At 36.3% G+C, this 24,254-nt stretch overlaps 1 protein-coding gene across 1 annotated transcript in view; it reads left to right on the top strand.

Annotated features, from left to right (window-relative positions):
- PTEN (phosphatase and tensin homolog) overlaps positions 1-24,254 on the top strand; it is an 82,324-nt gene that overhangs the window by 42,094 nt on the left and 15,976 nt on the right. Inside the window, exons 3-5 of the mRNA XM_040975765.1 lie at positions 1,856-1,900; positions 7,721-7,764; positions 9,787-10,025. Coding sequence (XP_040831699.1) covers positions 1,856-1,900; positions 7,721-7,764; positions 9,787-10,025 — 328 coding nt within the window. The remainder of the gene's footprint in view (positions 1-1,855; positions 1,901-7,720; positions 7,765-9,786; positions 10,026-24,254) is intronic.

The raw sequence follows: 24,254 nt of genomic DNA, 5'->3' as shown, positions 1-24,254 counted from the left end.
CTTTTCTGCTTTTTCTATGTAATAATTTTACTGTATGTTGAATTGTTATAAGGAATATGGATTGTTATTTTCATCAGGTGCCAGGTTCCATTTAAATTAACGGTAGATGTGGTAACTGTCAGGCTTAGAACATATTCAGGCCAAGTGAAGTCCGTCACACTTCTTTGATCTCCATTCCTGTTCATCCCTTCTTCCCTACATGCTTCAAGAATAGCAACTGCCTCGCAACCCAGAACTCAGATCTGCTCTTAACTTCATTGAAAATCCTTGTTGAAGTTCAGTTCTGTTTCCTTTTCTGTGTCAGAAAAGAGCCTCTAGGTTCACATTTATAAGAGACCACCTCATGTTTCTTTTTTTCTTAAGGATCATGGCCTACATGATGCAAAGTGCTATCATTTCTATCACTGACATAGAGGTACTGCTATACCACTGTGTAGCATGATCTTTTTTAAGTTCATGGACTCTTTTTCACTACTCTCACCACACACACACACACACATACACACACACACACACCCTTCCTGTGCTATTCCCTGTTCCAGTAAATTTGGTTATAACAATATTGAGTCTTTATGTGATTATAACCAGATAAATGTAATCCATAATGAAGCAATACAGGATATTGTAAGTCTGCTTTTTCTGTTCTTGCTGGATTTGTGTCTTTCATGTCACTTTTAGCTCTTTGTGATATCGATTTTAATGTGTTCATAAAAATGCCCCTAACTTTATAAATTTCTTAACATACTGAGCACAGCTTCAAAAACCTTCTGATGTACAGTAACCTGAATTAGTAACTGTAAGCTTGCTTTGTGGCAGTCAGCTTGAGCTATCCCTTCACTGTCATTAACAAGGATTCTCTGCTCTTCCGCTGAGTTGGATTCTTCAGTTCCTGCCATTTGCCATATTCTTTCATGTACTTTGATTTATGTTTTTGTGGAACACATCTCTTAGTCATTTCTAGGGCAAGTGTATGGGAAGCAAATTATTGAAGATTTTGAAATGCCTTTATTGTATATTCTCACTGGATTTATACAATGTCTTGGTATAGAATATTAGACAGGAAATTTTTTCCTTCAAAACCTAAGAACAGTTTTGCCCAGTTGTTCTTGGAGACTGGTGTTGCCTTTAAAAGGGGTAATAATGTTTTGTTTTTAGACTTTTTTTTTTATAAAATGTGTGGTTTTTTGTTTTTTTGTTTTTTCCTCAGGTAGCTTTAAGTCTCCTGTCTCCTTGGTACTCAGAGATTTCGAATGTTTCTATTTGGGCCTGTTTCCATTAGTTTGCCGACTAATGTACTCCTTTGGTTTGAAAACATCTTTTAGTTTGGGATATTTTATTGTTCCTTCTGAATGTTTTATTTTGCTTTGTTTTGAACACAAAATCATATATTCAACTCTCTGGAACCTGTCTTTTTTTCAGTCTTCTGTTTTCCATTTGACTTTTTATTCTGATAAATTCTATTTACTTTGATAGTTTTTAGGTTTTGTTTTTCAAAAAGTCTTGGTTGCATGTAACTTTGTTGCAAATCATGTATAAGCCAGGTGAATAAATGCTAAATGCTAATCTTGGTTTTTAAAGATGTTATTTCTGAATACTCAATCTCATTATTAGGCTGAAGACAAACTTATGAGCATGTTCAGTCTGTGAAAAGCTCTGGCGGCGTTATATAAATCTAAAATGCAGTAATTGCTTAAGAATAACATAAGTACTACTTCATATCCATTGAGGAAAGACTCATGTGGTTACTTATTTTTTACTTAACATGGCAGATCTTGGTTTTCCTTGATATATTAATGTAGTTTCAAGTGTTAGCTGATTTTTGTTAATGGTGGCTTTTTGTTTGTTTTGTTTTAAGGTTTTTGGATTCAAAGCATAAAAACCATTACAAGATATACAATCTGTAAGTATATTTTCCTCTTTGTATGTTTGCAAATCATCTAATTATTAAGTAAAAGTTATTTTCTTATTAGAGTAAGAAAAGATGTATTTTAAGAAAATTATATTTCTTAAACTGTTAGTGCAAGAAGTCTACATGAAAGCATTGTTTGGTCATTTAGAAAGCCTAGTGATGAGGTAAAACAATGTTGGCATGGTTTCATGTTACTTAATCTGCTTCAAATGACTTGGCCTTTAGCCCATCTTTGAGCTGGTAGTTGTGTAGTAATGTGAAGTGTATAATTTACTGCAGAACTTCTATTAAAACTTCGTTAATGAATCTTCATGGAGGTATTATACAGTGTCAATATAATTTTGCTTATTTTCTGTCTCTAGGGTCAACAGCAATAGGTATTCTCTATGTATAAAAAATAGGTTCTCAAAAATATTGAATTGGATTTTCTCTTATTTGGAACAGGGCTTTAACAATTGCTCACCTGTTAGAGAGTTGAACCTTAACTTTCTGTTTTTTTTTTTCTTTTGACTTTGATTAGAGATATTAAAAGGAGAAAAAGAAAGGAAATACTTTACAATTTTTGCACTTGAAAGCTGTTTTTCCACCCCCAAATACTGACCATATTCTGAAATGGTACATGAAATACGTGCTTTTTCCAGGAGGCATCTATAAATTACACAACAGTAAAACTTTTCTGTGGGAAATTACATGTACTAATTCGCTCTTATTTTAAAAAAACACTGATTTATTTTTATCAGAAAGTCAATTTACAGAGTGAAGGAAAGACAGAAAGATCTTCTGGCTTGCTCTCCTAGTTCCCATCATGGCCAGAGCTGAGCTGATCCAAAGCTAGGAGTTTCTTCTGGGTCTCCCATGTGGGTGCAGCTTCCCAAGGCTTTGGGCCATCCTCCCCTGTTTTCCCAGGCCACAGTCAGAGAGCTGGATGGGAAGTGAGGCAGCTAGGACGTGAACCAGTGCCCCTTTGGGATCCCGGTGCATGCAAAGTGAGGACTTTAACCACTAGGTTACCGCACTGAGCCTGCTAATTCACTCTTAGAATTTTTCATCAAATGTTAAAAAAGCGAAATTTTCTTTTTCCCCAGTGGGCATATAAGTTTCTGCCAAAAAGGTTGAAAGATTACCTCTGCTTCCTTGGCTTGAAGAGTGTTCTTTTTAAACCTTCAATAATATCTCTCTCCTAGTAATACTTCAGAAATGTGCAGAGTACTTCTAGTGAGCTTTTGTGGATTCCTCAGATTTGAGGAAGAACATTTGTTCTGTATTTAGCTCATGCTGTAAAAGGGAGCCACAATGTTGAAAAAGACAATTCTAGTCCTAGAGTAATTTATGGTCTTATAATACAAAATAATATAAAAGCAACCCCCCGTGTAGGAGAGAATGATGAAAAGGATAGTGGAAATAATAGGGAAGGACAGTGAACGCAATAGGGAAGTCTTCTAATAAAGTTTTGATGGGATGGTGTCCAGAGTAGAAGCAGGAGACTGATAAGAGTGAGTGAAGGTTGACTGTGGACCTCCAAGGAGAGGAAATGACATATACCAGATGGAAAGAGTGGCAAGTAAGCAGTATGTTTGCATACTAGTATTTAGAAATATGGCAGGAAATTCATCATGAGCAGATTGTGTTGAGTGAGGGGTGTTGCTTCGATAATAGGTAACGAGATAAAAAGAAAGCAAAAGGTGTTTGAGTTTCAGTGATGTGTGCTTTTAGGGCCTTCCTTTTTTCTTGAATAGCTTCTCTTAAGTGATCTGCGTTGTAGAAAATGTAGTGATGAGGTAAAACAGTGCCATAGTGAATCTTTGGAAGAAAATAAGAACTGCAAAGCTTTGAGCTTTTTGAACAATGGGATTCTGAAATTAAAGACAAAAGTCCAAGACTATCAAAAGTTGCAATCCATTAAACAAACCTTAGATCCATTAAATTAAAGACCTTTCAGGCTTCCACTCTCAGGATTGGAGATTCAGGGTTGCACAAAGGAGATTGGGAGACACTGCAAACAAATTCTGCCTTTGTCAGAGTTTCATTCCGCTTTTACATGTCCAAAGAAAGGGAAGGAAATTCTTTTCATTCCTGTATGTAGTGGCTTCCTGCTTCCAAAACTTGGCTCTTAGGCTTGTTCTAGCAGTATTGTAGGTCATTTATATTGTTATGGTTAAAGTTGTCATTAGGGGGTAGCCCGGGAACATTGCTGTCTGTTTGTTTTTGTGTTTTGAAACATTGGACTCCCAGGTTGATGTACATCTATTAGTTGAGAGTAACTTTGGGGGGGGGAGGGAAATAACTTTTAAACTGTATTTTAATTCCCCTTCCCCACATGGACTCATAGACTTTCAGGACTGGAAAATTCCTGGAGGAGATCATTTAGTTCAAACTTCTCATTTTACAGATGGGGAATCTGAGGCCTAGAGAAGTTAAGTGAGTTGATCAAGGTCATCCAGGTACATGTGGTGGCAGATCACCCACTCTTTATGCCAGCATCCCCTTTATGTTTTATGTTCATTTGTTTCAACCTCCCCAACTTTTTCACTTCAGGAGTTTCTGGAATTACGTTGTAGAACATCTCGATTTCTGATATCACTTTATTAGTCTTCCTTTCTTTTTACCCTACTTAAATATATGGTTCTGGGTGAGTCCGGCAAGCATCACGTGTGTGTATTTTGTCTTATTTTTAGGTTAGCAGTTACATGTGATACATATGTTTTTGCAAACATATAAATGTAAAGATCTTAAAATAGTCTAAACATACCATATTGATTGCTATATTAAACATTTTATAGCAATTTTGATATATTTATATGGAAAAAAATCCTTCATGTTGACTTGCTAATAATTAACTGCATCTGTTTATAGCTTCTTCTGGTATTAAAAAAGTTATTTTAGGGAAGGTTACAATTAGTTAACTGCATCCAGGCATACCAGCACTTTGTTATATTAATCATCTTGTGCAAATGATTTTGTTTATTCTGCAGCATAATTTGTATTCTTGTAGGAATGGGGAAGAAGGGAAGTCAAGAAACAGATTGTGTTGGTGTTTGCCTTTTGAGGAACTTAAGTGTTCACTGGAAACTATTTAACTGTTTGTTGTATTGCACTCCATTTTCTGCTTGACATACTCCATCACTTTATGATCAGTATTTTGTTGTTAATCTTATGTATTAAATTTTTTTTGTAAGATAAGGATGCCTTCGTTGAAGAAATAATTCTGTGCTAAATCTCCTCACTACTCTGGAAGCTTTTCCTGTTCCCCTGAGGTTCTGTCTGCTGCTTCATAAGAACTCTGTCTCAATGCTTCATTTATCTTGTTTCATATAAGTCACTTGAAGTAATAATAAAAGAGTTACATATTTTGAGTTAATCTAAATGTTAAACAGTTAAAAATCCTATTTGCCATATGTGTTTCTTTCATTTTGGTTTATTGAGAAGTGTATTTCATATATATCATGAAAAAAATTAAAAGGAAGCTAAGTTTTGTAGGAATGGCATTCATCTGAGAAGATTTTCAAAACAGTTTTACCTGCTGGACTTCCAGCCCTTCCCTGAGCACTCTGCTCACTACCAGTCCCAGCCTAGGCTCCCGTGTCTACCTATCTGTAACAGTTTATGAAACTTTTTTTTTTTAATCACAGTTTGATTGCTCTACCTTTCTTGACAAACCTGCTCTTATAAGAATTATTCATAGTGATTAAAATTTATGACTGCTTTTGGATTTTGTTGTTATAAGTGGAAGTATAAAGCAGTAGTAGAAAAATTTGACTTTTGTGATCACTGAGTTCCTATGTTTCATTTACATGTGATGATTTGGAGAAAAGTATTCTTAAATATTAACTGTCTCATAAAATGAGAATAATCTCATCTTTGTCATGTGGTAATGAGGGTAAAGCAACAAACGGGCAAATTTCTTTGTAAGATGAATTTGTCTGGGAGATTTTTTTAAAATTAATTACATTGCATTATGTGACACAGTTTCATAGGCTCTGGGATTCCCCACCCCCTCCCCATACCTTTCCCCTGTGGTGGATTCCTCCACCTTGTTGCAGTATTACAGATCAAATTCAGTTGAGATTCTTTCATTGCCAACATATACCAAGCAAAGAGTCCAGTATCTAATTGTCCAGATAAATTCAGTGGTTTCTTGGGGAGACCATCTCTGGTCCGAAGGTAGAGCTGGCAGAATATCATCCTGATCAGTTAAAAGCCTGGAAGATATTATTGACTTTCATGTCCACTTTCTTCTCTTTATATTAATCTTGTAATTTTTGAGAATTATTTTATGAAGGCTATTTTAAACCAAGTCTCTTGAAATCCTGAGAAAGTATGGAAAGTTCAGAAAAAATGAAGCTTCAAAGCTATGTTTATTTTCTCTTGAGCTGTGTTGAAATCAGGTTCTTAGCCTTATTTCATAGTCCTTTATTCCTGCCACCCCCTTATCTGTACTCTGTTTGCATTCTGCACTACTGGTCATATTTCCTCTTTAATCTATTGGAAAAGGTATTGAAGCTACTAGTTTCTTGGTCAGTTTTTTATATTAGTGAGTATGAAATTACTTAGCCAAGATGCAAATTTGAGCATTTGTCATTACTAAGTAAATTTTTTTTCCAGCAAAACTCAATGTAATAGACTTCACCAAAGAGGAAAAAACTTATTTGTTTTGGAGTGATAATTGTGAAAGTTGAGTTATTTCAGGTCTCGCCAATTAGAACTCAATGAGTTGCAGTTTGTTTGTAATTAGTTCCACCTTTGTGAATCTTATTTTGAAACTTTGGAGTAAAGGAACTATATAAATGTTTGCAGGATCTCTAACCATAATACAGGCCCACATTCACATCCTTGGCACACTTGGGTCTGATAGTGTTTGGGTACTCATTTTCTTAGTTTGCAAATATTTGACTCCTAAGTGTGTTGATTAAAGACTATATACAATCTCATAATCTTGGCTCAACTCAGTTTGCCATAAACTTAAAGTGTTAGTTGTTTTGATTCTTGGGAATTTTAGAATTACTGGCTAAAGAACAATCAGCCAAATACTTAAGTTTTTATTTAAAATAATTTTCTGAAGATTAGCTTGGATAATAGTTGGGTTTACCAGGATTGAGCTGATTACATTTGACGTGGTATCCCTTTCAGAACCTATTCATCATTTACTTTAATCATGGCCTGTTAGTGACAAGTAAATCAGAACACAATGACAAATACCTCTACTGTTAAAAAGGCAAATACATATATTAACATTCTCTTGTAATACTATCAGCATTTTTAAAGTTTATATTGATTTTATTTATTCCTTTATTATTTTAGGCTGTTTGTGTTTCCAAGTAGATTAATATCATTCCATTTTTCTCTACTGTTCTTTTCCCTTGTGTTTTTACTGTTTTTTAACATCTTTTTTAGTAATGGTTGGAGAATTGGATGTGTTCCATTGTGAAGTTGATATAATGTCAAACCTGGTCTATTATTTGAGTACTTGTGCAAAGATAATATTTCCTTAGCATACAAAATTCTATAGAAAAAGTTGAAATGTAAACATGCAGATGAATTTGCAGTGATGTTTGTTAGTAATATCACAACTTTTTAAATGAAATGTATATGGTGAGATAGCATACATGTAACTGTTTAACTGTCACTTTTCTTAATTATAAATTAGGAATAGTAACAATACCTACAACAAAATTATTGGGATTAAATGAAGTGAATACAAAACACCTTGCATCAATACCTGGTACATTATAAAGGTTCAGTAAATTTTGTTAATATTAATGCTTTTCCTTCTAAATACAGAATGGTAATGCCCTGTTTAAACTTTTCTTGTAGATGTGCTGAAAGGCATTATGACACCGCCAAATTTAACTGCAGAGGTAAGTATTATGTAAATGGTTAGATGTTGTATAACTTAAAGTGGTTCGCCTATTTAATGAATCATTCAGTTTATTACTGAGGTAAATATCTGTGATAAGGATTGCCTTAAACAATTTGAAAAAATCATTTTGTTGTTGTGCTTTAGGAAGTAAGTATCCATGAACCTACTGTCACTAGTATCAGGCAGGTTGAAGTATAGGATATTTTTAAGAAGTAAAAATTCCTAGACCATTATAATAAAGAAGGATTTTTCAGTTTGGAAGATTTTGTGTGACAGTGAGACTAGAAAGTAATTCTAATTAACACATCTATATTGGAATGACTTAAAAGATGGTACAGATATAATATTATGGGAAAATGGAATCTGCTGAAACTGTTTTAAATGAATTCTACCCTGACCACTGGTAAATTCTTTTCTGGAATCTCCGGGAACTTCCTCATGTATTCCTTAAACAATGATTAAGGTAAAACCATGAGAGGCATGGCAGACAAGGCAGTTCAAAAAATAGTGAGTGACATGAGGTACAAGTTGATATACATACTTGCCATTGATTGCTGCTGAGGGCTCCAGAATGAACTTTTAGACACTTGAGGCACCTTGACTGAGAACCAATAGAGACTCAGCAAGAATCTTTGTTGTTGCTGTTGTTGAGCTGAGACTACTGCTTCCTAGGCAAAGCATGCCCTAGTTAAGGTTTATCTAGTTTTAGCAAATTGTTCCGGATGCTTTTGTGACCCTGCAAAAGTGACGATGGATTGGTATTACAGATGACTGAGTGAAAACTCTCCTGACTCTTTCTAACAGTAGTTACTGCCTACCACAAGAACTCTCCCATCATAGCAAAGGACTTAATGATAGATTGCATCCTGTGTCACACTGGTGACATAGATGATGCAAACAACGGGTAGGATTTTTAAGACCTTTAGTAGGCTGGACCCAAGGTACAAACTAAGAAGGTAAGATTTAATAGTGATGTATCCCTGGGGCCTGGTGCTGGGTGGCCTAGCAGCTAAAGTCCTTGCCTTGAAAGCTCTGGGATCCCATGTGGGTGCTGGTTCTATCCCGGCAGCCCCACTTCCCATTCAGTTCCCTGCTTGTGGCCTGGGAAAGCAGTCATGGACGGCCCAAAGCCTTGGGACCCTGCACCCACATGGGAGACCTGGAAGAGGATTTGGGCTCCTGGCTTTGGATCAGCACAGCACCGGCTGTTGCGGTGACTTGGGGAGTGAATCATTGGACAGAAGATCTTTCTCTCTGTTTCTCCTCCTCTCTGTGTATATCTGACTTTGCAATAAAAATAATATAAATCTTAGAAAAAAATAGTGATGTATCTAAAATTCTATTTCTAGAATAATTTTTAAAAAGCCTCAACTCTGACTATAGGGAATAGGAGAATCTTGAATTCTCAATAATTCATGTAAAAAGGCCTGAAACCTCACTTGGTCAACTTTACTACAATTCTGTACTTTTTGTAAGTAATTTTTTTGTTTCTTCTGTTACTGCTTTTTAAGTCATGTGGAAAACACTAACATTTGCAAGACCACATTTAAATAACACATATAATATTTTTCTTTTATGAAATTTAAAATTCAGTCCTTTCAGTAATTGATTCTATTAGTTATCTATACTTTATTTGAAATATTCTGGTGATAAACATTATTACTTCTTTTGTTAGAAAATTCATTGAGAGTTCTTATGTAAGGATTATGTGACATTTCATTTTGGGTCCAGCTCTACTGGTTATAAAATGTGCCCTGCTCTATGTCCCCGTTTAGTATAATTTCCTTGTGCATAAAGTAGAGACAGTAATTCTTGACTTTTCCTGTCAGGTTAGTGCATGTAAGAGATATGAAGAAAAGATTCAAAACCTAGAAAGTTAGCAGTTAATGGATTTTTTTTTCACTACTTTTTTTTAAACATCCAGTACGTTGATCTGCAACATTTCTAAAGTTTACATACTTTTAATTTAAAAATTTAGAAGAGATGCTTATCTAACTCTGACATTATCTTTTTTCCACAGTTGCACAATATCCTTTTGAAGACCATAACCCACCACAACTAGAACTTATCAAACCATTTTGTGAAGATCTTGACCAATGGCTAAGTGAAGATGACAATCATGTTGCAGCAATTCACTGTAAAGCTGGAAAGGGACGAACTGGTGTAATGATTTGTGCATATTTATTACATCGGGGCAAATTTTTAAAGGCACAAGAGGCCCTAGATTTTTATGGAGAAGTAAGGACCAGAGACAAAAAGGTAAGTTGAGTTTGATGTTTTCCTCTCTTTAAATGTAAGAATTCGTTGAAATAGATTTTTTTTTCTTCCTGGTCCTTTCCTTCCTGCTTTCTTGAGGTATAATTGACAAATAAAAATCATGCATATGTTATATATTGATGGTATCTGATGTTTTATTTTTGTATATATGTGTATTATGAAAAGATTATTACAGTCAAGCTAGTAGCATATCAGTCCTTTACAAACTTGTCCTCTACTGCATGTCCAGTGGTGAGAACATTTATGATTTCCTCTCAGCAGCTTTCAGGTGCATAGTAAATTATTATTTACTATAGTCACCATGTTGTTTAGTCAGTTCCAGACTTTTATTTTGTTTAACTGAAACTTAGTAGCCTTTCAGCAATATCTCCCCATTCACTATCCCCATGACCCCAACCCATTACCTCCAGTTTCTGGAAAACACCTTTTAAAAAGATAATTGCTGATTTTCATTTTTTCTTCTGAATTTTAAAAGTCTGTTATTGCTTCAACTTCTGAATGAGCAAATAATGCATTCATTTATTATTTTTCTCTTCATGCTGCCATATTCATATCAGGTTTACAAATTTTAGCTGTTAATTGTATTGGAGTTTTAGTATCATGAAATCCTTATAATGTAGCATTTTAAAAGAGCAAACATGATGAAGCTTCACATTTCTGAAACTTGGTTTAGAATTTATTGCACTAGAACAATTTGAATACCAGTACATAGTGAAGTTGATTTGTGCTTCTAAAAAGCAAGAATTATCTTTGATCTTCACATTCTTAAGTGTTATAGTTGCATTGATCTGCAATTCTTTTGGTATTCACGAAATTAAAGATTGTTGAGTCTGTGACAAATTTTGCAGTATATTTGAAAGCAAACAGCCTATTCATTGGATAATTTTTACAATGAGTTGTTAAGAAATCTATTTTGTTGAGTGGTAAAATAAGAAAAAACTTGTTAACATTCGATAGAAACCAATTTTAGGTACCTCTCCATTTCCCAGAATAACATATTCTAAATCACTCCAGATGGATGGAAAAACTTATGTAGAGCATTCTGTGGATGGGAAACAGAACAATGTTATATTAAACATTTGTAGTTTTTGAAATTTTTAGAATCAGGACTTTTTTCTCCAGGTTAAGCCAATTTTTACTTAATTCGACTTCAGAACGGAAATCGAGGTTATGATATCCATCAATAATCCCAGTCCCTCTCCTCATCTCGCTCTTACTTTTAAGATCTATTTCTCTTGGGGCCTGGTGCAGTAGCCTAGCAGCTAAGATACTCGCCTTGCATGCGCCAGGATCCCATTTAGGCACTTGTTCTAATCCTGGTGGCCCCGCTTCCCATTCAGCTCCCTGCTTGTGGCCTGGGAAAGCAGTCGAGGGACGGCCCAAAGCCTTGGGACCCTGCACCCGTGTGGGAGACCTGGAAGAAGCTCCAGTCTCCTGGCTTTGGATTGGGTCAGCTCTGACCATTGTGGCCACTTGGGGAGTGAATCAATGAACGGAAGATCTTCCTCTCTGTCTCCTCCTCTCTTTATATCTGACTTTCCAATAAAATTAAAAAAAAAAGAAATCTTTACAAAAAATTTTCTTTATCTTTATTTAAAAGTCAGATTACTTACATTGAGAAGGAGAGGTATCGAGAGGTCTTCAGTGTGCTGATTCACTTCCCACATGGCTGTGATGGCCAGAGCTGAGGCTGCTGAAGTCAGGAGTCTCTTCCAGGTCTCCCACATGGGTACAGCGACCCAACGCTTGAGTCATCATATTCTGCTGCTTTCCCAGGGCTTAAGCAGAGAGCGAGATAGGAAGCACAGCAACCTGCACTAGAACCAACATTCAGATGGGATGGCGGCACTGTAAGGCAGAGAACGAGCTTGTTGAGCCACCATACCTACCCCATCATTTCTTGTTTTCTGTGTTTGTGACTTTTTTGGTATATAGATAGAAGTACCGAGTTATTGATGATTTCTTGTAAAATTGAATCATATTACTGTAAGATTTTGATGAATTTTGGAGATTACAGTGGACTTCCTTATACTCATGCAGTGGTAACACTAGAGTGAGCTTTGGAGCCAAGGATCTGTAGATTTTTTTTTCATCCCGTTTTCATTTAGAGGGAAACAGTTGCATTTGCTGATTATAAGTTAGAAAGTTAGTTTAACATGTGAATGAATAAATGCAGGGCAAAATAGAGAAAGAGACTGTTAAAAAAAGCATAGAGGCAAGAGTAAAATTAAAGTAGCAGAAATGGGGGTTTGAATTTAAGACATGGTTAATCAACAACAGACATTTTGTGGAAAGCAGACCAAAATTATTTTTATAAGAAACCACAACAATCAATTTAAAATAGAAGAACTAAGGGCCCTGTGAGGTAGCCTCGTGGCTAAAGTTCTCGCTTTGTATGTGCCAAGATCCCATATTGCCGCCAGTTCTAATCCTGGCAGCCCTGTTTCCTGCTTGTGGCCTGGGAAAGCAGTCGAGGATGGCCCAAAGCTTTGGGACCCTGCACCCACGTGGGAGACCCAGAAGAGGTTCTGGGCTCCTAGCTTCAGTTCAGCACAGCTCCAGCCATTGTGGCCACTTGGGAAGTGAATCATTGGATGAAAGATCTTCCTCTTTGTCTGTCCTCCTCTCTGTATATCTGACTTTCCAATAAAAGTAAAAATAAATCTTAAAAAATATAGAGGCATGTAAACTCTTTAAAAATTTTGTTGAAGACTATAAATCCCCTCAATAAAATGTGCATGATATACATCAATCAAAAAAATTTTGTTTGAATTTTTTAGTTGCATAAAAATTTTTAAAAATAGCGTGGAAGAGGAATCTTATAAGGATTATTTTCCTCCTTCCATGAAAATGAGTGGCAAACTATTTTATTCAGTAATGAATAAATTCAGTTGGTGCACACTACTAAAATTAAGCTTTAATTTTGCTCGTTATAAAATTAAGTGCAAGCACTGCTCTAGTTTAACTTAAAAATAAGTTGAAACTGTCATTATCTTTAGTATCACAACTTTCATAAAAAATTTGTTATCAACAATTTTTGCTTTTTTTGTGCAAATGCAAAAAAATGCTATTGTGCAAATAGAATCTGCAGATTCTTTTGTGCAATGATAGCAGGCTTTTGTCAAGAATTAAGAATTCTGAGACTATTCAAATAATATTGCATCATTTTCTTGCCTTCAAGTTAATGAGATACCTTTTCGGCAAAATTTTTAGCAGTGATTAATATTGGAAAGGACAGGTGTGTGACTGTGTTTTTCTGTTTTGTGGTTGAAGAGTTAAACTTTGTAAGCATTTGTGTTTATTAAGTGTCCAACAAGAGCTGGGTGTAGAATTTGTCTTCTGAGAATCAGTAAACTTCTATGTAGCATAGAATTGTTCCCATTTCTTTGCAAAACCTCTTGTGGAGTTCTTGATTCAGTCTTCACCTTCTGTATTTGGCAACTTCCATAACAGTAGTTTTTTTGTTTTTTTAAAGATATTTAATTTTATTGGAAAATCAGATTTACAAAGAGGACGGACAGAGAAAGAAAGCTTCTTCCTTGTCTCCCATGCTGGAGCAGGGTCCCAAGGCTTTGCGCCATCCTTTACTGCTTTCCCAGTCCAGGGAGCTGAAAGGGAAATGGTGCAGCCAGGATACAAACTGGCACCCATATGGGATCACAGTGTATACAACGTGAGAACTTTAGCTACTAGGCTACTGCTCTGGGCCTGAATTTTTTTTTTTTAAATGGCAGTTTCCTCTTGCACAGGCTGTTATTCAAAGCTTGGTAGTTGTGAAGTGGTAGAATACTTTCATAATTGTAGATAAGATTCCTTTCAGGGTTGATGTTAGATAGAGTCTTACAGGGTGTCCTGATGAACAAAGCAGTGAGTGACATTAACAGATTTCTGCTGTAATAAAAGGACAGCAAAACCCATTGTGTTGTCATAAAGAAAGGTTTACTTTCTGTCTACAGAATACTGAGAATTTTTAGGATAAGTTTTTTGGGCGATGGGGAAGAAACTTCACCAATGTGGAAATGTTCATGCTTCTTGAAGTTTCCAAAGGGGACTCTAAAGCAGGAATTCGTTTTTACTTTTTGTCACCATACATACATTTGATAAAAGCTGGTACTTGGTCATATGGAGAAATCATATACTAAAAAGAGGTGCTACTTAGAAAACTTCTGTGCCCTCTTCATAATTTTATGGGAAAAAAGATGACTTTTTTTTTTAAATGAATGGTAGTGAAACATTTTACTTTTTCTACAAATTATAAATACATTTGAATATTTCTGATATACTCAAATTTATCATGTTTGTGTGATTTTAGTGTTTGGAGTTAGTAGCCTATCAAAGTTGGGGCAAATAAAGGTTTTTTAATGGTGGAGATCTAGGCTTTTTCTTACTAAGCTTACTCTCTTCTTTTCCTCCCTTTTCCTGTACACGTACCCATCTATTTAAGCATACAATCCTATTTTATGTAGGTAATTTATTTCTTAGAATAGTTAGGTGATGCTATTCCTGAAAGTTGCCCTATTAGAAGCAGTTGGGATAGTCCATCTCCTGATGTTCAGGGATTAAGAATCAATCCTATACATTTTTAAGCTTCATTATAGTTTCTTTTTGTTTGTAGTTCAAATTATATCCAAGACAAGTCTGCTAACAAAAAAAGTGATTTAACTTGTCAATGGGAAGATATGCTAGGCATTAAAATGGTCAATTCAGTTTCCCTGTAAGGTGAAGAGAAGATACATAGTGAATTGGCAAGCCCCGTGTGAGATTGTTATGAAGCCAACTGTAGACTTTGCAGACTCTTGAAAGCAATATGGCTCAAAATTTTTGCATTTCTTCATCAGATATGGTACAAATCAGGTGCAAAGTTACTGAGAGGAAACTGACCATAAAATGTAGCATTATGTTACATATATTCCTTAGGTTTGAATACCTTAATAACATCTTGATTTAATGCTTAAAATAATTCCTTACATTTGAAATGATGAGGGACATCAAACAACTGATAATTCACTTTTTATGACATAACCCCTTCATGGAAGGTGACAAACTTAAAAATAGGGAGTCAACTCTTATACTTCCCCAGGTGTCAGTCATTTGTGCACTTGGTATTTTCCTTTATTAAAGTGTGGGATATGATTCCAAAGAAAGCCATCAAGAAAAAACAAATGGTGATAGGCATTTATTTTGGAAGCATTTCCTAAACTTCTTAGTTCACTAAAATAGCTACACTTGTGTGATGTAACAAACAGCTGTAATCATTGCTACTCTTTCCCTTTTGTTGTCTTCCTTCCAGAATGGTGTCAAATAAAGGAAGCATTGATTTTCTTTTGCTGTGTTTTCAAACCAGTTACTGCAGATAGTATTCCATTATACTGTGAAATATGTATATTAGTTCATCAAGCTTCTGTTTTTGAGGACTTCAGTCCTCTTGAAACAATTTTAACTTGATCTTAAGAAAGTTTTTTTAAAATTTATTTATTTGAGCAAGACAGAGAACTCGTATCTGTTTTTTGACCCTCTGATGAGTATAACTAGGAACCAGATCCAAGTCTCCCACATGGTTGGCAGAAATCTGTTTGACTCATTATGTCTACCTTCCCCAGTCTGCATTATGGAATCAGGGGCCAAAGCTAGCTGTCAAATCCAGACACTTCAGTATGTATGTGAGCATCTTGACAGATAAACTTACAGGCCAATTGACTGTCTAGAAGCTTGTTTAGTTTTCTGGGGAATTCGTTTATTTAATGTCTTTGTATTATAACCTAATGACATTTTTTTCCTAATTACCTCTTATTTAAAGCAAAACAAATTATAAAAATGTATTTTTCTTTGTTCTTTTAAGATTTATTTGTCAGGCCCAACAGGATGGCTCAGTGGCTGAATCTTTGCCATAGACATACCAATATCCCATAAGGGTGCCAGTTTTTTATCCTAGCTGCTCCACTTTCCCATCCAGCTCTTTGCTTGTGGCCTGGGAAAGCAGTAGGGAATGGCCCAAACCCTGGGACTCTGCACCTGTTTGGGAGACCAGGAAGAGGCTACTGGCTTCGAATTGGCTCAGTTCCCACCATTGGTGCCACTTAGAAAGTGAACCAGTGGACAGATCTTCCTCTCTGTCTCTCCTCCTCTCTGTACATTTGCTTTTCCAGTATATATAAATAGATTTTTTAAAAATAATAAAATAAAGGGTTACACAGAGAGAAAGTTCTTCCATCCACTGGTTTACTTCCCAAATGGCTACATCAGACAAGTCTGGGCTAGGCCAAACTTAGAAGCAGCAAACTTCTTCTGAGTCTCCTATACGGGTTGCAGGGACATGAGCACTTGGGTCATCTGCTGCTGCTTTCCCAGGCTACCAATAGGATGCTGGATGAGAAATGGAGCAGCCGAAACATGAGCCAGAGTCCATATGGGATGCCACTTGCTATGCTGACTGCCAGCATTTTTATTGTTATTTCTTATTATTTCTGATACATGCTATTTAAGTGTGTTACCCATTTGTAATATGCTTGTAGTTTCTTTTTTTTTTTAAGATTTATTTATTTATTGGAAAGTCAGATATACAGAGAGGAGGAGAGACAGAGAGGAAAATCTTCCATCTAATGATTCACTCCCCAAATGAGCGTAACAGCTGATGCTATGCCGATCCAAAGTCAGGATCCAGGAACTTCTTCCAGATATCCCACACGGGTGCAGGGTCCCAAGGCTTTGGGCTGTCCTCGACTGCTTTCCCAGGCTGGATGGGAAGTGGAGCTGCCGGGACTAGAACTGGCGCCCATGTGGGATCCCAGGTGTTCAAGACGAGGACTTTAGCTGCTAGGCCACACCGCCGGGCCCCTATACTTGTAGTTTTATAAAATTGTGGAATTTTATATCACGAAGGTTCCCAACATTTATTTAATTCAAACGTTGTAATATAAATGATAAGAGACATCTCCAAGTATCGGTGTCTGAAGTTGTATAATAGCTCAAAAACAGTTTCTCCTAACCTTAAACTCATTTGATTTTTTTCTACTCAACTTCATTATACTGTTGACATTTTTCTTTATTATTTTAATCCCCACAGTATGAATAGAAACTTAGAAAGGAAATGGGAAGCTTTTGCTTTATAATATATAAACAACACTTTTTTAGTTTTAGATCACATAATTCACAGTAGCTTAAACAAAAGCATACATTGGTTGACTATGTGGTTTAAAAGCTCCTAGCTGTGTCTAGGTGCTCAGCAGTTCAGGGATCTCTCTCCTCCCTGTCATCTGATCGTCTTTCTTCTGTATATGCTTTATTTTCGTGGAGGCTCTTCCCAAATCATGGCAAGGCATGTTCTTAGTAGTTTTAGTTTGTATTCTACCAGCTTAGTGAGAAGAAGGCTACAATTGGAGCAAAAAAATGTCAAGTTGTGTTCTTATTTCCTTGAATTAGAACATGTTCCCATTCTGGAGCCAAAATGCTTGTCGAGGAATGGAATTCTCTGGTTTTGTTGTGTGTCTTGAGATGAAGAAAAAGGTCCGACACCCTCAGATCCAGAGTAAGTGGTAGCGTACAAAGAGAAGTCAGCGAGGGAAAGAGGGTGTGGATGGAGAAGAAAACGATCAGTTGTCTGCCTCACGTTTTCAAAGATCCTGCTCTTTATACACTGCTCTTTAACACATGGCTTAAAATTATTTAGAAATAAAACCCTGTAATAACCCCAATTTTAAAGATTCTTCAGAGATGAAAGTAGTAAAATTCAGGGTATATGAGTAGAAGGTTTAGCTAAGAATCACATTTAGAGGCAGATCCTGGTTTTGAACAAAGTAATTATGTGCAGTATGACTGCTTAAAAATAGAGGTGATAATACATATCTTACAAAATTATAGCAGGAATATATCTGAAATATTGGCAAATAGCCATATTTCTTCCTTTGTTGAATTACTTTCCTGTAATATTCACACTATGATTGTTCTGAAATGCAAATCATAAAACTTCAGGCAAACATTATTATATTGAGCTATTTATCGCCATTGTTTCTGAATTTAAAAGTACCACTGAAAATGTTAATGAAGCAGAAAATTACCTTTTTAAAAAAGACTTCATTTATTTGAAAAAAATTGCAGAGGGAAAGAACGCAGTCTTCCATCTGCTAGTTAATACCCCAGATGAGCACAGTGGCGAGAGTTGGGTCAGCTTGAAACCAGGAGCCACAGGAACTTCTTTTTGGATGTTCATGTGGGTGCAGGGGCCAAATGACTTGGGTCATCGTGTGCTGCTTCCCAGGGACTTTAGCTGGGAGCTCTCCTGGAAATAGAGAAGGCAGTTCTTGAACCAAACCGTACTCACATGGGGTGGTGATGTCTTTACCCACTATGACACCACTGTTGTAATTGAACACATCTAGATTGCAAATACATGTTGGAGGTGATGACCTGAGAATGTCAACATCAGAAGCTGGAAAAAATGATAGAAGACCAGTGATAGTAAAAACCTTTAATACACCCCACAAAGACACAAAGTAACATATACACGTGGCTTAAATAATAACAATCACCCACTAAATGTGGTTTTTTTTATTGTCCACAAAAGTTATCAATATTGTAAACTCCCTTAATTTCAGTTTAATAAAACTGAAGTCATTTGTTCATTTATAAGGCAGTGTGACATAGAGAAGGAGAGACAGATCTTAAACCCATTGGTTCCCTTTCTCAAAAGTCAGCTGCAATCAGAGCTGAACCACACTAAAGCCAGGATCCCAGATTTCCATACGGGTATCCACTTGGGTGGTAGGGACCAAAACACTTGAACCATCATCTACTCTCTTCTCGCATTCCATTAAATGCTGCCGTCCCATGTGGCGGCTTTGCATACTGTGCCTTAGTGCCATCAATGGTGTAAATAACCTTACATTGTTATAAAATTAATCCAAGAGGGGTGTGAAAAGATTGTGAAAAATAGATCATTCAAAAGCTGATAAGTTGGCTATTATAAAATAATAGAAAAGAAACTGAAATAGATGATAGAATCCAGAATTGATCATTTTGAGTAGCATTTTGGAGTCAGGTTCTAGATTTGGGTAACAATGTTCATTTGTAGGAATTGAAAATTGATTTTCTAAGTGAACTTAATTTGTGATTTATCTCCCATTTTTGAGTATGTATATGTATACATGTGTTTGAACATTCATGTATGTATGTGTATGTATGCCAGGTAGTGAATTTGCTGATTGATAGATCTCCCATCATTACTGTGCTGCCTAGAGCTTTACCATAGTGTTAGGGTTTGCTCCTTTTTTCAATCCCACTGTCTGTATCACTGCTTTTTCTCAGCTGTCTTTTCTTGTAGCAAGACGGCAAGATTTTATGCTGGAATGGTAACTCAGGAATTTGAGTGCTAGAATAGAATCCAGTTCTTTTACTTACCACATGTGTGATCTTGTCTTATCTGTCCTAAGAGTGTTAGCAGCAGTACCTGCCTTGCCAGGTTTTATCAGTATTCAGTATTTCTGAAGCCATTATTTGCAGGAATACCAAGGACATGATAAAGGCTCAGTTGGCAGTGGTGGTAGTTATTAGGAGAAGTTTTGGCCTCTGGTGCCGGAAAAAGTAGTGAATAGTGTATTCCTGGGATTTCCATGTAGATGCATCCGACTAAGTGCGGAAAATTTTGTGCTTAGAAGATAGGAATAATATCATTGAAAGAGATTAATTTTAGGGTTACTATGTTAAATTGATAACAAGTGCTGGAATAGATCATATTGACAAAAAAAAAAAGAAAAATATTTTAGATATGTCTATGTTTAGGAACCAGAAAAGAAGAGACCGCCAGTATAAGTAGAAGACACCAGTAGAGAAGTCTTCTAACAGGAGCAGGGAGTTTCAGAATGGCTGCCACAGGGCAGGACGAGGCTAGAGAAACAATAGAAATTTGCTTGCAGCATTGATGGGTGCTTGCCTGTGGCACCAACATCTCATATGGGCACCAGTTCAAGTCCTAGCTGCTCCACTCTGATCTAGCTGCATGCTATTGTGCCTAAGAAAGCAGTGGAATATGACCCAATTGCTAGGGCCCCTGACCCACATAGGAAACCCAGAAGAAGCTCCTAGTTTAAATCTGTCCAAATCTCACCATTTCAGCCGTTTGAGTAATGAATGAGCAGGTAGAAGATCTCTCTCCCTCCCTCTCTGTAACCCTGCTTTTCAAATAAATAAGTAAACTTAAGAAAGAAAGGGAAGGAAATAAAAGAAAGAGGGAGCATTAATGACCATTGATATTTGATTTCTTTGGGTTAGAAGTAAAAGAGATTTTGTTGTTGGATTGAGAAGAAGGATGCTAGTTTGAGAGGATTAAGAAGTCTGGAGAGAATGTGGGGTTTTGCTCTCTAAATTGTTTGCTTGTTTTGAAAAAGGAGTAAAGGCTATCTGAACCCAGTTTGAGGCAGATATAGTAGGTAAGGAGAAACAAAGCAGTTGCTGGAAAAGAGGTAATTAGTAGATCACTCGCCCAATGTGGAAATTTAATATTAAACTATGAAATGCTCTTTGAAATGTTAAGAATGAAGAAGAGATCTTTGGATGGGAGAATGGAATTTTAAAGATTTATTTTTATTATTTTTTATTGGAAAGGCAGATATACAGAGAGGAGAGACAGAGAGGAAGATCTTCCGTCCGATGATTCACTCCCCAAGTGAGCCACAACAGCCGATACTATGCCGATCCGAAGCCAGGAGCCTCTTCCGGGTCTCCCACGCGGGTGCAGGGTCCCAGAGCTTTGGGCCGTCCTCGACTGCTTTCCCAGGCCACAGGCAGGGAGCTGGAAGGGAAGCGGGGCTGCCGGGACTAGAACCGGCGCCCATATGGGATCCCGGGGGTGCAAGGCGAGGACTTAACCACTTGCGCCACCGCGCCGGGGCCCGAGAATGGAATTTTGAGTGTGTTCATACTGGATGATATCTGGGTTTCTAGTAAAGCAGAAGGAACACAAATCATTAAGGATTATATCTAGGTCAGGATGGCAAAAGATGAGATGAACAAAGCACTGGAATTATGATAGTCAAGAGTTGGTAAGAGTACACTGAAACAAAGTGTAAGTTAATATTTCGTGGACACTGGTTGAGAATATAAGTAAGTAATTTTCCTTACATTTAAGACTGGAGAGTTACTGGTGGGAGAGTTGAACCGTATGTTTGGGATAAAGTTTCTTTTTAAGCAGTTTAACTTGGAAGTTCTTGGTCAGTGACTAAAACTAGCTTTTATTAGCTTCAATTTAAATGAAGAGTGGAAAATTTGAGAAAAATGTTGTTTTTAATGTAAAGTTTTGAGTTTAAAGTACATTCTCTATTCATATAAAAAATAAATATGTGAAAGACATAATTTTTTAGATTAAAAAGTTATAAATTGAATCTTTATAATGAAAATACTGTAAATAAGTCAGCTACATAAAGCAGTTTTCAGTGTATATTCAGGAACTATATTTGAAATATTATAGTTGCAATATTTATTTTTGTAATTCTTTTCAAATCCTAGATTACAGGGTATTTTAGTAAGTATACATCACTGCTGTGTAAGATGAGGAGGGAACGTTCAGTGCTGTGCCACACACAAGCAGACCTTCCAACTCTTTAATTTTTGAAGAGCACTGAATGTGAGATTTTGACAAGCAACAGTTATATAGATAAGAATTGCAAAGTAGTTAAGAAGAAATGGGAAAATAACAATTATAGTAAAGTATAATAAACTTGTTAAAATTTAAAGTGTGCTTTTGTGTCAGTAGTTTTGGTTCAGCTATACATATAAACTACTTGCCCGGTGTTGACAATAGTTTAGTGTGCATTCTACCCAGTCTTTTTCATGAAGATTAACTGAGTGTATTATTACACCTGCCTTATAAGTATAATTACTTGAGACTTAAAAACTTAAAGCTTTAAAAAACCTTTTTATTCACATAAATTTGTGCCAAAATGAAGACTAAGAGAAAAAAAAATCCAGTAAATGCTTGATTGCCTGATTTTGTAGACTTGCATTGATTTAAAAAAAATGTTTTATTTAATGTTTTGACTAGGCAGTCACTTCATAAGTTCACTGAAGTATCCTTTTCATTTATCTTCTACCTGCTGCTTCCCTAACATTTAATAATTGTTTTTACTTGATAAATATGAATAATAAGTTATTTTTTGAAGTTATGGGGAAAATGTACTATAATAAACTTTTAGCTTATCTTGAAACATTTGAAAAAATTTTTCTAAGAATTATTTTAATTGGAAAGTCAGATTTACAGAGATAAGGAGAGACAGAGAAAGATCTTCCATCTGCTAGTTCACTAGCCAAGTGACATAACAGCCAGAATTGAACTAATCCGAATCCAGGAGCTTCTTCTGGGTCTCACACATTGGTGCAGGATCCCAAGGCTTTGGGCCGTCCTTGACTGCTTTCCCAGGCCGCAAGCAGGGAGCTGGATGGGAAGTGGAGCAGCCAGGACACCATCTGGTACCATATGCGGTCAGGTTCACACAAGTCAAGGATTTAGTCACTGGGTTATCACACCGGGCCCTAAAAAATAATTTTAATGTTTTTTAATGCATCTTAAAAACATTTTTTTTTAAAATTTTATTGGAAAGTCAGATACATAGAGAGGAGATACAGAGAGCTCTTCCTTTTGCTAGTTCACTCTCCAAGTGCCCTCAATGGCCAGAGCTGAACTGATTTGAAGCCAGGAACCTCCTCCGGGTCTCCCATGTGGGTATAGAGTTCCAAGGCGTTAGGCCATCCTCTACTGCTTTCCTAGGCCATAAGCAGGGAGCTAGAAGGGAAAGGAAATGGAACAAACAGCTGTGTTATGTACTGGTGCCCATATTGGATCCTGGTGCATGCAAGGCAAGGACTTTAGCCACTAGGCTACTATTTCAGGCCCTGAATGTTGTTTTTTTGTAACCATTTTCAAAGTAGTAATCCATTACTACTTTTTCTTCTTCTTCTTCTTCTTCTTCAAAAAAATAGAAATAAAATTAAGGTTTTTCCGAAATTACATCTTAAATATAAGTATGAATTTTAAAACTATTAATTAGTATTTTTGTTCCATTTTGAAGAGTTAGTACATTTTTATGTCTGTGCATTTGGTGCTTAGCCCTAATGAGACTCCTGTTAAGAAAATGGTGTTTATATTTTTATTCCCCTCATTTTCTAGAGGAACCAAGTTGGATTTTGCATTTGAATCCAAGTTTCAACTACAGAATGTTTGGGTTTTTTTAGTATAGGTAAAATCTTACATCACTTTTGTCATGATTTGAAGTAGTATATAATCATTTTTTGACATTCCTATACATCTGTCTAGATAGAGTTAATTATTTTTAAATCATGCTGGGGGCTTTGTGCTAAACAAGAAAAAAGGATTTTTGTTTCTGGAGTTTTCAGTATACTGGGGAAATTTACATGTCTTCCATCTTTTGGTTGATTCTCCACATGGCCACAACTAAGCATGGATGAAGCTGGGGACTGGGTGCTTCATGCAGGTCTCCAATGTGGATGGTGGTAGACTGGCCTCTTAACGTTATCTGGCTTACATTTCTAAATAAAAGCCTTTAAATAAGTGCTTCATTTTTCAGCATCGTTAGTGAATACAATGTTGCATACATTGCACTCATTGTTTTTACATCACATAGGTTCCCCTCTTAAATACCACCTCAGTTATATATATTTTAAGCATTTGCAATACTTAAGCCTTTCCCAAAACATTCCATGTCTGTAGCATAAGGATGTGTTTCAGGACTTTGGTTAGTGGAATTGTTGCTTGCGAGCAGTGACATCAAGTGTGTGCTCCTGCTGTGTTTATGGGGCTCTGGGGCCTGCGTCACTTCGTGCTCCTGCTGGTTTTGTCTCCTACAGACCTCTGTCTAGTTTGTGTAGTCTACTATGCTTTCCTCTGGAATAGAGATACCCACGATTGTGAGAAACTATGTGTTTTGTAATTAAAAGGTTCATAAATCCTTGGGGGGAACCCCAAGTATAAAAAAGCGTTACTGTAGTACAGAGGCCCTTGGCCAGATTTTTTAATAACATGCCAGTGGCCTTTGTTTATTGGGTTCTTGGGCAGAGATTATTATGATCTTTGAATAAATGAGATGTTATAATATATCTTAAGGAAGAAAAGTTACACTGACACTTTCCTTTTATTGGTATTACTCTGATTTACTCAAAGGCGGATTATTGATTAATCATATCAGGTCAAACTTATGTATACTTGTG

The sequence above is a fragment of the Ochotona curzoniae genome, unplaced genomic scaffold (assembly GCF_017591425.1).
Source record: "Ochotona curzoniae isolate NIBS_2020 unplaced genomic scaffold, NIBS_Ocur_1.0 contig_2692, whole genome shotgun sequence".
NCBI classification, from domain to species: Eukaryota; Metazoa; Chordata; class Mammalia; order Lagomorpha; family Ochotonidae; genus Ochotona; species Ochotona curzoniae.
The sequence above is the reverse complement of the archived record's forward strand: the minus strand, read 5'-3'. Positions and strand labels throughout refer to the sequence as shown.